The sequence below is a fragment of the Urocitellus parryii genome, chromosome 15 (assembly GCF_045843805.1).
Source record: "Urocitellus parryii isolate mUroPar1 chromosome 15, mUroPar1.hap1, whole genome shotgun sequence".
Lineage (NCBI taxonomy): Eukaryota > Metazoa > Chordata > Mammalia > Rodentia > Sciuridae > Urocitellus > Urocitellus parryii.
The window spans coordinates 30,037,911-30,052,261 of record NC_135545.1 but is presented as its reverse complement, the minus strand read 5'-3'; the positions used below and the strand labels follow the sequence as shown (position 1 = coordinate 30,052,261).

Here is a 14,351-nt window from a genome sequence, read left to right as displayed (position 1 = left end):
TAAATGAAAACCCAGGACTGGAGATGTAGCTCAGTAGTAAAGCGCTTGCCTCACCAGTGTATAAGAACTTGGGTTCAATCCCCAGTAACATTAAAAAAAAAAAAAAAAAAAAAAAAGTAAAAAAATCATAAAAGACAGAGACTGAGGAATTATTGCCAATTAAAAGGAGTTTAAGGAGACATGAAAACAAAATGAAGTGTGGGATCCTGAATTGGATTAGGGCCCAATAGGAAATCTACAACAACAACAAAGGAAAAACTAACAACATCTGTATGAGGATTAGTTAACAGAATTAGTAAAAGGATTGTATAAATTTGGAACAGGAACTCTGACCTATTTTTGCAAGTCTAAAATTATTTTTTAAAAAATCAACAACAACCAAAAAACAAATGTGCAAGCAGATGTGCAAGTCCCAACCCCAGGTTTCATATTTAATAAGTGGGATTCCAATATGACTTTAAAAATATAACCCCAAGAGATTCTGATGCTCCACCAGGTTTGGGAACCATTGACACAAAGAATTGGGAATACAGGAAATGCTAGAAACAAATATTCAGGATAATAAAACTATTTAATATTTATAGAACACTTAAAACTGCATAATCTCTTTGACTCCAATATCTCAGTTGATTCTGAGAAAAATTCTAAAGTTGACAAAGAAGATATTGGTCTTGAAACACAGAGAAAGAAAGCTCAGCTCCAAAAGGTGAAACAAACTGCCAAAGCCAGTCTAATAAAACAACAAAAGGTCCCTTTATTCCTAGATTTCTATTTCCAACGTATCTTACTGATTTTAAGATAAAGTGGCACATATACTTCAACCTGTGAATAAAGATTTAATACCAATAAACATGGTTTAATGAATAAAGAGAAATCCGAAACCATATAATCTTTTAGTAAATCATTAACAATGATTTATCTGACCACCCCCCCTACCCCACAGCCCCAGTATCCAGGATTGAATCCAGGGGCCTTGAACTTGCTAGGCAAGCACTCTACCAATGACTTATATCCCCAGCCCAGCTATCTGTCTCAGGAACAATCAGAAATCTCTACTGTCTGCACAATAGCCACAATAGCAAAAGACAGCCACAAATATTACCTAATGAAAATCAGACAATTGAAAAGAATACAAATAATATAATTAAACAAAATACCTAACAGCCACAGAACATCCCATTCTTCTAAAGGTTAGTTTCCTATATTAATTCTAAACTAAAATTTCATTATAAACAAAAATAAAAGGTTACTATAAATCATTCTTCAAATAAAGTGACAATTTATTATCTAACAAGATATATTTCCAAAGGAAAGTAATAAAGTAATATAGAACAAATTAATAACAAAGGCTTTACACAAAGTTTTGAGTTTTAAAAACACAAACAGGATCTGTTAATCAGTATTAGCAAACTACAGCAACAGATATTCAGGCAAGTAAAAAAAAAACTAAATATCAAAACATAGTTTGTTTCTGATAGAAAAGGGCAATTGAAACTAAGGTATGAATTTGAAATCCTAATTTGTTTAATAAATATAGCCACTAGAAAACTGCAAGGTTTATACCTGACATGTCTATACTTGTTTTTAGATGCAATTTATGCACTCATCCAAATTCTGCCCACAAGTTATTAGATGCTGTGTAACAAGTTGTGTTTTCTAAATGTGTCAACCTATAATTGCCTCCTGTTGATTCTCTCATTGCAACAAATGGACAATGAATCTAAACCAATTAGTCCATTTATAATAATTAATATATCCAATTCATCATAAGTGAAAAAATAGACAATACTATTTATATTCACATTATTTTTTCTTTGCAAGCCAAAAGAAAGGAATTGAGGTTATTTTAAATGTCAAAGATAAATTTTATTACTTTTCTTCAATTTAGTTTAAATTGTAATCCTTGAATATGTGAAAGCAACATTGCAAACTTTTGGTAACTTGGATTATTATTATTTCCTGATTAAAGTTGGACATCATTGTTTTCAAAAGACTGAATTAAATGATATGTCAGTATGCATTCTACTGTCATGTATAACCTTTTACAAAGAATGAAAAAAATATACTAACTGAACCAATTATGGTGACCCAGGCCTGTAATCTCAGCAACTAGGGAGATTAGGGAGATTTTTCTCTTACTGACATAAAATAATGGTCCATCTTGCTGGGTACAGTGCTGCATACCTGTAATCCCAGCAACTCTGGAGTTTGAGGCAGAAGGATCACAAGTTCAAAGCTAGCCTTGCTTAGCAATTTAAACACTGTCACAAAACAATTGTTTTTAAAAAGGCCTGGGGATATGGCTCAGTGGTAAAGCACCGCCTAGTATATGCAAGGTCCTGGGTTCAATCACCAGTACCACATGGAATTAAATGAACAAAAATAATGATGTGTCTTATAATCGATGACATCTTAGATTCAATATCTTTTATTTTATTTATCTTTTCCTATGATAAACCTTACTAGATCATGTAAAGATATAATTCATAAAATTGAAAATTTTACCTTGTACATGTGAGGCAAGCACTCTACTGAGCTATATCCCCAGCTCTGAAAATGTAAATTTTGACTGAAACTCACAGCAACATATTTATCAACTCTTTTTAAAAAAATTTTTGTTATAGATGAACGCAATGCCTTTGTTTTATTTATTTGTTTTTATGTGGTACTGAGGATTGAACCCAGTGCCTCACACATGCTAGGCAAGTGCTCTACCACTGAGCTATAACCCCAGGCCCTATATCAACTCTTTCTGCAGAATAATGTTTCATATTTTTAACCAAGTATTATAATTTAGATAAAAGCAGTGACATTAATAGTGCGTTTTATCTGCTTGGCTTTGAAAAATTATAGAACTTATATAAACACTACTAATAAAAATACATAATAAATTAATGACATGTATTTTTACAACTGGGTTTTTACTTATAAGGCACAAAGAAAAAATTAATTAAATAGTGTATTTATATTCTATTCAAGCAGAAGTTTCAAAATTCCTATTGTTTTGAAAAAATTATAATCATTGGCTCATGTGTCATCTTATTAACATGGAGTGATAATTTGTAATGATTCCTCCTTTTTTTCCCCCTCAGGTTTTATTCAATCTTATTTTTTCCTTCCAATTTTATTATATGGATAGAAATCTCTCTCTAGCATGTTCTTTTTTTAAAAAGACACATACACATGTGTATATGTAATGGTATATACAAACAAATGTTATTTTCTTCTTTCCTCTTTTGTTTCAATTTTTTTTTTAGTTGTTGATGGACTTTATTGTTTTTATTTTTATGTTGTGCAGAGGAACGAACCCAGTGCCTCACGAAAGCTAGGCGAGCACACTACCACTGAGCTACAACCCCAGCCCTGTTTAAATTTTTTATTTTGTAAAACTGGGGATTGTTCTACTATAGAGATACATCTCCAGTCTGCCTTATTTTTTATATTGAGGCTACCCTTGAACTTGCTGTCCTCCTGATTCAACCTCTGAGTCACTTAGATTAGAGGTGTATACCATAGTGCCTGGCTGAGATTTTTGGATTTTATTTTTATTTTTTCATGCTGGGAATCAAAGCCTGCACCTTGCGCATGTTTGGCAAGCACTCTACCACTGAGCTACATCCCTGACCTCTACTTTAGTCATTTGAACCTTCAAAAAGAAAAAGGAGCTGGTGGCACACACCTGTAATCCCAGTAAGGAGATAGCAAATTTGAGGCCAGCCACTACAATTTAGTAAAGCACTCCTTCAAATAAAACATAAAAAGAACCAGGCATGTGTCTCAGTGACAGAGCACACGTGGGTTTAATCCCAAGTATTTCAAAACAGACAAAAATTCAGGTATTTCCCGCTGTAACTAAAGAAAAAAGGCTACTTCTAATACTTGATAAAAAGTATTTCGGGAGGCTGGAGACGTGGTTCAAGCGGTAGGGCGCTCGCCTGACTGCGTGCGACCGGGGTTCAATCCTCAGCACCACATACAAACAAAGATGTTATGTCTGCCGAATACTAAAAAATAAATATTAAAAAAAATTCTCAAAAAAAAGTATTTCTGTAATAAATAAAATTATGAGTAATAAAAAGTTAATCACAAAGGACTATAACTGATTAAACTTATATAGCTATGAGAATATTTATTTATTTATTTACATTTTTAAAACCATTTTAGAATCTAACTCTTGTTAAATTTCAGGCATATTTCAAACAAAATTTCCTTACCATCCCAAATTCCACTTTAGTTAACAAGATAAGCTGTAGCACACTTATAAGAAAAATAGCCATTAATGATTAATCTATCATCTTCCTTAAAAAGTAGCAACCAAAGTAGGTATGGTGGCCCACTCCTGTAAGCCCAGGTACTTGGGAAACTGACGCAGGAGGATCCCAAGTTCAAGACCAGCCAGGGCAACTCTGTCTCAAAATAAAATATAAAAGGACTAGGGAAATGCACCCCAGGTCCAATTCACAGTACCTGCACTCAGAAAATAGTCACTATCATTGGTCTGGGGGTACAGCTCAGTGGTAAAGCACTTGCCTAGAATGTATGAGGCCCTGGGTTCCATCTCCAGAACCATAACCACAAAAAAAAACAAACAACACACACAACCAAAGTGTGATAACTGGTATGTGTCCTCCAGCACCCCACTTCTATTTGATTTAGGAATGGAGATTTAAGAGAAAGAGAACCCAGGTACCTGAGTGAGTATAAACTTACAGGAAAGTGTGTAACTCCTAGTCTTGGCTTTTTCCATAAATAAATGCATGCTATCTATGGTCTCAGAAAATATTAACAACAAATGCTTTATAAGCACCAAGCATGTTCCAGATATTGTTTTATAAGTCTTAAATGTTATTAACTTATTTTGTTTTCACAATAACACTGTAGGGCAACTACTGTTATTATTCCCATTTTACAGATTAGAGGTTAAGTGTCTTGTCTGCTCAGGTTTATACTACTTGTAATTAATGAAACTGGAAATAGAACAAATGCAGCTGGTTTCAGAGCTAAAAATTTAACTATATTATCATACTGAATTGAAATGCCTACCGTAAGGTACAGAATTATTATAAAAATTAAATAAGACTATGAGAATACTCTGAAAAGGACATTCTATTCCTTTCATTGAAAAAAAATCAATATACAATAGTGATAAAAGATTTCAAACACACTTGCAAGCAAAGGGAATAATAGCAGTATTGTTTTTCTTCAGATTAATCTTCTCAGATTAAAACATAATCTGAGTTAAATAAATTTGAACTGACTGTACATCAACCATAAATTATTGTTGACAATTTACTTCTTAAATTTTTCATTCATACTGTTAGTGGTTAAGTTGCAACATACACTGCCTTTCAATTAACTGATATCAATAATTTTATATTAGCAGATCAATTCTTCTAAAACTAGAAAAGTAAAAGTTTAAAAATGTTTCATATATCATAAAATGCTGCTAGTTAAAATGATACAACTGATCTTAAGAAAAATGATAATTCTCTACATAAAAATTAAAAACAGCAAGTTCAAAATTTACAGTTGCTTGCTGGAATAAACAGTAATGAAATATTATAATCCACACTAACAATAGAACTCTGGGTTATATACGAATTTCACTTATTCCAATTATGTTTTTTCCTCCAACATGATCATAACCTTTTGTCTTTAGCTGATAAAGACAATCAAGATTGTTTTATTCTAAAATATAGGCAAGATTCAAATTTATTTACTTATCTGAGAAATTTATTTACCTATCTCTACCAAAAAGGCCTAAAACTGGGCATATATTCAATAGTAAGTGTTTGCCAAGCATGCACAAGGCTCTAAGTCAGTATTTCACCATGTATTTAAACAAAATGGAAAAAAAAAAGTTATTTCTATCATAATTCTTTTTTCTGTTTTCTAGAGTCTGCCACCACTAAAATCAAAGCACTATGGCTGGGGATATAGCTCAGCTGGTAGAATGCTTACCTTGCAAGCCCATGGCCCTGGGTTCTAATTCCCAGCACCACCAAAAAAAAAAAAAAAAAAAAAAAAGGCACTAAACTGATTAATATTAAAATTTACTGCGAATAATCTACCTGCTACAGTGTTACTACTTCCAACTAAATTAACTTACTTTAAAATAGTAACTATAACTTTCGAAATTTATCAACTATTTTCTTCTTGTATTGTTTTTCAGAGTGCTATCCTTCTGAACAGGACACTACTCTGCTTGTATCACTATAGAAATTAAAACTGGAAAACCTCATATTAATTTTTAATATAGCAAGAGATTAAATATGGGTTTCTTGAATTGAAACTAGTCGTAAGTATGGAAAAATAAAATACTTTCATACTGAAAACTTAAGAAATAAATGGGTAGAAATCTAACTTCTGAATTCCATTTTACCTGTCTGCAAATAAAATGCAAAATCAAAAGCTACTTATTAATCTATTACAATAAGAGCCAATATTAATTAATGGTTTCGATTGAAGAATATCACAACCAAACTAAAACATTCAATTTGGTGGCTGCATTTAAAATGGTAAGAATTCAATTGGTTTACAATTTTTTTAAAATTCTAAATATCTACAAAATGTATTAATAATTTCTTAAGCAAATGAAGATCTTAATAACAAGGGAATTCTTTCTTCATTGTCTACATTTTTTTCTTTTTTTAAAGAAGAAGAAACTCAGTAAAAGCACTTCAGGTAAAATTGCCCATCAAGTCTTAGAGAATGACCAAATAGTCATGCAAAAACAATCCTAAACTATGTTAGCCTTAGGTAATGCTTATCCTTGCTGGTAAAACATACATATAAAGCCATAACTCTTATTATATTCTATTTTTTCAAAATGTGTTGAACAAATAAAAATACATAGAATTAAATTACTCTCTTACAGCAATCTTTGTCCTTTAAATTATCTTGGAGCATTAATCCTCACCTGGCCTCTTTAATCCATAAACTTACATGGGAGTAAGTCAGAAAGAGCCAAGAGCTAGTTGTTATTGTTGACTTACATGGTCTTAGTTCTACTGCCATTCCATTTAGCCCAAAGTTGTTGATTTTGAGAAAATATTGTACTTAATGTTTCTGAAGGGCAAGGTGCAGTGATATGGTAGAATTAAGTGGTAAAGAAATATTTTAAAGAATTATGATGCATGTTTGTAAACAAAGTAAATTTGAAAAAAATAAAAAGTAAAATCCACAGCCATATGGATTTTTTCCCCTTGTTTCATATTCTTTCACTAAAATTAATACACAAAAAGCTACATTCACAGAATAGTAAAATTTAGTATGTCCTAAAATACGGCCCAATTCATTCAAAAAAGAAAATAAGGGGGCTGGGGATGTGGCTCAAGCGGTAGCGCGCTCGCCTGGCATGCGTGCGGCCCGGGTTCGATCCTCAGCACCACGTACAAACAAAGATGTTGTGTCTGCCAAGAACTAAAAAATAAATATTAAAATTCTCTCTCTCTCTCTCTCTCCCACTCTCTCACTCTTTCTTTAAAAAAAAAAAAAAAAAAAAAAAAGAAAATAAGGTACACATGATATCCAGTAATATAAAACTCTAATGTTGTAGTAAACATGTCATTCTCAAAAGCAGAAGATAAAATGCCTGCATTTTAACAAAAATTAAAATAAATTAATTATAATAACAACTTACCCAATTTTTGTCTTCTCTTTTAACTTAGAACAAGTTTTTGTTTTTTTGTTGTCTTTGTCCTTTGGCTTGGATTTTGTCCTTCTACCTTTCTTTTCCTCTTTGCCTTCAACTGAAGCACTAGGAAAGTTTTCAGGGCTCATTACTCGTGGAATATTGCGTTCCCCGCGCTCCTTTGCTTTTGCTATGGCCTCTGATATTATACGATTAGCCTTTTCTTGCTTGCTTTCTGATTCCACCTTTTTTCTCTGCTTCTTCTCAGACATGACCCTCACCTGGGTATTCTGCAACTTAGTATATGTCCCAGAACCATCATTCTTCTTGGAAGATGGAGGCTAGGGAAACCAAAATATTGTTTTTATGGAATGCACCAAAGTATATTATAAAAACAACTGACATAAATATCTGAAATTTTTAAATTAAGCTTAAATAGAGAAGTAAAATTACATGAGCAAATATGCGAGTACTACAAACAAATTTAAAATTAAGATATTTTGCTTATCTGGAAATCAGTAAAAGTATAAACAGCCCAACTGCTGCTTTGAAAATGAAGGTTAAGGAAGGATGAATATAGATTCATTGATATTTTCATAGCATTATTGGTTCATTAGTTGATCCAGATTTTGTCCTGTACATGTAACTTGTTAAAATTTTGTCCTGTAAATATTCTGTTCAATTGGAATTAAAGTTTTTTCTTTCCTCTCCACTCTAAAACTCTGAAAATTATTAATACATTTAAAATAGCAATTTTAATTTGGAATCATTACTCTTTATAGTTTATTATGGCTTTTTAAAAAACCAAAGCCTCTACTTTAAAACTAGAATGAGAACCTGAAATCATTTAAATCATTTTAATGTAGCAACACAATAGTTAGTAAACAGACATTCTCATACTTAAAATTAGAGAAAGTTTTAGTTTTCCCATTAAAGAGTTAAGTAGATTTTTTTCCCTTTTTCTGTATCATAATTATTTTGCTCAAGCACTATGGGAAAGAAACAAGTTTTATAGTTTTACATTAAGATTATTAATATTTTAGCAGTATCACAGGAAGCAGATCAAGAGCATTTAAAAAAGAATTTCCTTGTCAAACACACATTCATCCACATACTTAGATTACAGTTTTGTTATGTTCTTACCCGTAAACATGCCTCTGACTATAGCAAAGAAAAAAAACATCAGGAATTTCCAAACACATTTTCATGCTGATTCCAGTGTGTTTCACCGGTTTCTTTTCTATACCTGCCTCATCAAAGGTTTCATAGCAGTGCTGCAGCACTGGGAAAAGAAGGAGGGCTTAGAATTGCTCACTAAAATGCCACCTTAAGGCCTACAGGCTATAACAAATAACCAAGACTCCAGAAAACAGCAACAAGCTCAAGATGGCGATGCAGTACGACTCCCGCAGCAGCAGCCAGTAATAAGGAAGGTTATTCAATCCCATTAGCCTTTTAGCCCAAAGAACCCCTCCTCCTCCCACTCATTCAGGCTTTCACTTACCCTTCCTCTTGGCCTCTTCACTGAAGACATTTTTGGCGTCAGACAAAGGCTTGCCCTCTGCTTTTTCACCACCCCAGGCAGTGCTCAAGAAAAAAGCATTGAAAGAAGAATCCTAAATGGCCTATTTAGCAAGCTGCAACCAAGAGATGCACAACCCTCCACAAATACACATTTTGATTTATCAACACATTTCTGCCTTGGCAAGTTTATATCTACTGTTCATCCTATTTAGGAATGATAAAGACTATAAACCCTCCTAAAAAGCTGAGTTTCCTCAATAGCTGTAAGCAGATAGCCAGATTCCAACAAAGCACAGAAAGAAATGAATGCACAAAGCATCAAAATGCATCAGCATGAATATTAGAGATGTCGTTAAAAATACTGACTCCTTCTGCGGAAGTAGGCCAGCAGATGGTGCTACCAGTTATTATTCCATTAGACTCTGCAATTTAACCCCCAATGGACTGTTCTTCCCTCCATGTAACATATTAACTCTCTCTCTGCCATTTCCTGCAATAAAGTTATTAAAAAATATACCAAAAAAATGATTAAAAAAATAATTTGGAAACTACAATTGTGGTGAAATGACTTTATGTGGCTATCAATTTTTAAAAATACAATACAATTTTCACTGAGAAAAATAATTTTACATGACATCTTCATAAAACTGTGAAATATTTAAAATATTGAAAATACCTAAAGATGTGCAAAGTATTATGAACAGGACATGCAAATGAACACTTAAGTAATTGACTTTTACTCCTGATATTCTATTTTAATTGAACTGCTGTTTTTCAGATAAAATTTTAGGTTCAATTCTTTGCTAAAAATAAATAGCAAGTCCACTTGAATTTGATCACTGTTACAACTTTTCTGTTTAGAAAAAATTGAGACTATTTTAGTAATGTCTCTAAGTAGCTAAAACAAAATTTCACTTTACCTTTTTTCATTAATGCCAATTTTTTCGGTTGGTCTTGGCTAGTCATCTGATATGGCTACCAAAGCACACTGTATTGTTTTTGTTTTTCTTTCTGGGCACCAAAGGTCACAAAACAGAGATCAGCACTATCTGAACAGTGTCCTAGAAAGATCAATCTGGACAGCATGAGAAAAGATTAAAGGCAAAAAAGAACCATTAAAAGCAACAAAAGGATCTCACTGACCTAGAGATCATCCATGAAAAAAATCATAAGACTGAACACACTTAGTACTTACTAAGTGCCAAGTTATTAAGTACTTTGCATGCATTAACTAATTTACTCCTGAATGGTAAGTGGGTAATAATAGATAATGAATAGAATGGGGATGGGCCCAAATGAGAGACATTTATTTATTTATTTATTTATTTTTTAATTTTTATTTTTTTATGGTGCCTGGGATGAAATCCAGGACTTCCCACATGCTAGGCAAATGTTATTCCACGAAACTACTACACTCCAGCCCTTTTTATTTTATTTTGGCCAAGCTGGCAGAACTTGAGATTCTGCAGCTTCAGACTTCAGAGTAGCTGAGATGATCTGTCATACATAATGCCCTTTGAGAAATACTCTCACTGTAGCATTACAAAATAGTAAAAGGAAATTAACAATTACAAACTTGATATCAATAATATCACTAAAAGCATGACAGGGCATGGTAGCACACACCTATAATCCCAGCAACTTGAGAAGCTAAAGTAGGAGAATCATAAATTTGAGTCTAGCCTAGGTAACTCAGAAAGACCCAGTACCAAATATATTTTTTTTAAAAAAAATATATATTTTGGGGTAAAGTTATCACATTCCTGGGGTCAATCCCCACTCTTAAAATCAATCAATTGATCAGTCAATGTAAGAACTAAAACTTGCTTAGAATGCCAAGTCCTATTCCTAATATTTCATATATATTGTCTCAATCTTCAAGCAATTCTATAAAGCTGACTGTGGTGGCACATGTATGTAATCACAGCAGCTCAGGAGGCTGAAGCAGGAGAATTGCATGTTCAAGGTCAGCCTCAGTAACTTCGTGAGACTCTATTTTAAAACAAAAAATAGAAATGGCTGGGATGTGGCTCAGGGATTAAACCCCATTGGGATCAATCTCCAGTACCTGCCCCTCCCCCAAAAGGGAATGTGTGTGTGTGTGTGTTTATATGTGTGTGTGTGTGTGTGTGTGTGTGAGAGAGAGAGAGAGAGAGAGAGAGAGAGAGAGAAGGGTTAGTTCTTTTCATACTGAGTATGAAATGAAGAGCTCTATCAATTGGAAATTTGGGACTTGATCCTCTGCTTAGTAAATCCAAGGCCCTGAACCTAAGCCTTGATACCATGAGGGGGAGGGGGAGAAGATGTAGATTACCCTGCTCTTTCTTTACCCTTAACTCACTGATATTCTATTCACAGAACCAAGAACTCCAAAATATCTTACTTCTCCTACAAAAACTTTTCAATCGATTCTATTACCGGATTCAAAATCCCAATTGCTTAATAATAAATATTAACAATAGATTGATATTAATTATTATTATTAAAAATATTAACAGTAATATTAAGTGAATCTGTGATCAAATATTCCTTCTGCTACTAGAATACAGAACTCTATTCTCATAGAATATTAACACCAAGGTGTTAAGTAACTAAACATCCTGAATATCAAATCATTGCCCAATTCACACACAGACAAAAACATACTATATTAAAGTTCTTGGGTTCCTTTCCCCCATCTAAACAGAATGCAAATTCTGTCAAATCTACTTAATTGTGTTTTATTTTATTTTTCTCTTCTCAGTCCCCAGAGCATCTGGTTGTATTAATTACCCATGTGTGATTACCTGGAGAAATATCCTCCTGTATAAAATATACATTATAGTCTTTAAGGGTAACAAAAGGTCAGGTCTGCAACCTACTCTCAAATGGAGTAAAGGAATTTTGTGGTACTATAATTGCATTTTAAGTTTCTGATAATTTCAAATACAAGATATTTTAAAAATTTAAAACAAATTCACAGGCCTTCTTCCCCAAATACCTGTATGTTAAATGATTTTTAAAATACAAAAAGGTACATACATTAATCATATCAAATATTCACAAAACAAGAAAAAGAAATCATAAGAAAACAGCTAATGAACAACCAATAAAAAAAAAAGAAAACAGCTAATATATGCAATACTTTGACAAATAGGAGTATAAATGGAAAACCCTGGACATCATATTTTAGTATTGGGGAATCTCAAGGATTTACAGTATGAGTATTTTTCAAATCATGACCAAAAAGCAAGTAATAATGTATATTTAGTATGTCAAGGCTAGCACTGTAAATATGAAATAAAACAAAATAGGACGGTATTTAAACCTTGTGGATGAATTTCATACTCTGAGGAATCAGAATGTTTTTGCCATGTGGTAGTTCCCTTTTCCTTCATGAGGGGAAGCAGCAGAGATTTGGTCTAAAATCAGAGGTTTTGAATTTGAATAGGGATTGTTGCCTGTTCTTGAAATTTTCCCACCTACTCACTCTCCAACACTGAGGTATTGAGCCGTTTTAGTTGCATAAAAGTAAGTAAAATTATTGAATCACTAGTATGTAGACATGAGTAAAAATTAAAAATTTCCAAATTTAGGAAAAACAAACAAGTAATTTTCAACAAAATACATATTAGTAGCACTGTAGCTAAAAATCTTCCAATTTTCTCATGAGAGAGGACTGTCAGTCTTCAGGCTTCGGGGTCTAGGTACAAGGAGGTTACAATGGAAGAAGATGAGAAAGAAACATTTAGCAAGACTTGAGTAAGAATGATTTTGAATGTGTAGAAAGACAATGTAGAATAACCAGGAATGAAACTCTACAGAGAAAGAGGGGTTAATGAAGGAAAACAAAAAGAAAATGAAAGAATAGTAAGATGAGTCAGGATAGAGTGGTGTCAGGGAAGTAAACAGAAAAATTCAAGTTAAAAACACTACAATGAAAAGAAATAGATACAGAAAATCTTAATAAGAATTTGTTATAATAATAATTTTATAAGGAATTTTTTCTCTTAAATTGTTTATAGTCACTTGGTGTGCCAGTTCTTAATATCCTTGTTTAAAAAACAGAAGCCTATACATTACTTAAATATTCATATTAAATCAATCATCTAAAAAATAAATTCATAGTTTATTTTAGTAATATGTATCAAATATCAGGGTTTTTTGAAAGCGGCAGCGGGTGGTTCTTAATACATACAACATTTTTCTCCAAGTTACCAAAAACAAACAAACAAACTTGTTTTTAAAGAGGAGAGAAAATAGATCAAAGAACAAATTATAATGTAAAAATTGTTTTCTGAGTTATGCCCTTATATTTGATTTCAGTGTTTCTGATCAAAATGGAGTGATTATTTCACTTTACTTACTTTTTTTTTAATTGTTATTTTTTTTAGCCCTAGGGATTAAACTCAAGAGTGCTATACTGCTGAGCTACATCCCTGGGTATTTTTGCTTATTAATTTTAGACAGGGTCTTGTTAAGTTGCCCAGATACTCCTCAATCCCAGGAATACAAAATGAATAAACAAATCTTTTTTTTCATATATAAACTAAAATATTTACAAATGAAGTTATATGAATGAGATATGCTCCATAAACATCAACAGAGCACGTGAGTGTATGAGAGAGAATAATTTAAATGAAATAAATGGTGGCCATAAATTAATGGCTGCTGTACCTGGGTGATGAATATTCCATTTTTGGGTACACTTTGTTATTTAACATAATACAGTTTAGAAGTAGTATTCTGTAATAACAATTAGTTTAGTGTGAGTAAATTAGAATCATGTGGGAGAATGATAAGCAATAAGAATTTAAATGAATATGTTAGATTATCAAAGTGTTATAAATTATGCTAAAATATCTAAACTTTATGTAAAGGATTAGAAAAAAGCGATTATACAGAGACAAGTAACAGAATCAGATTTTTAGATATAGGGCTGCTGAGCAATTTCAACAAAAATATCAGAATACTGACCAAAAATATGTTGATTTAGCAAAAGGTCATATATGACATAAAAATAAGTAGAATTTAACCTATCATATTAGTTTGTGTCACTTTCTCAATGTTTCCAAATAAGTCAAGTATATATTTTTAAAACATCAAACTGCAAAACTTTATCAAGTTCACAACTTAGAACATTAAATCCATTAAATTTATCAGACCAAAGTTACCACTGATACTAAAAAACTTCTCAGCATAATGATGTGATTAA

General features: G+C 32.3%; 1 protein-coding gene across 1 annotated transcript in view; it reads right to left on the bottom strand.

Moving 5' to 3' along the window:
• Positions 1-14,351, bottom strand: part of Chd9 (chromodomain helicase DNA binding protein 9) — a 182,754-nt gene that overhangs the window by 95,005 nt on the left and 73,398 nt on the right. The window contains exon 3 of the mRNA XM_077793223.1: positions 7,643-7,974. Coding sequence (XP_077649349.1) covers positions 7,643-7,974 — 332 coding nt within the window. The remainder of the gene's footprint in view (positions 1-7,642; positions 7,975-14,351) is intronic.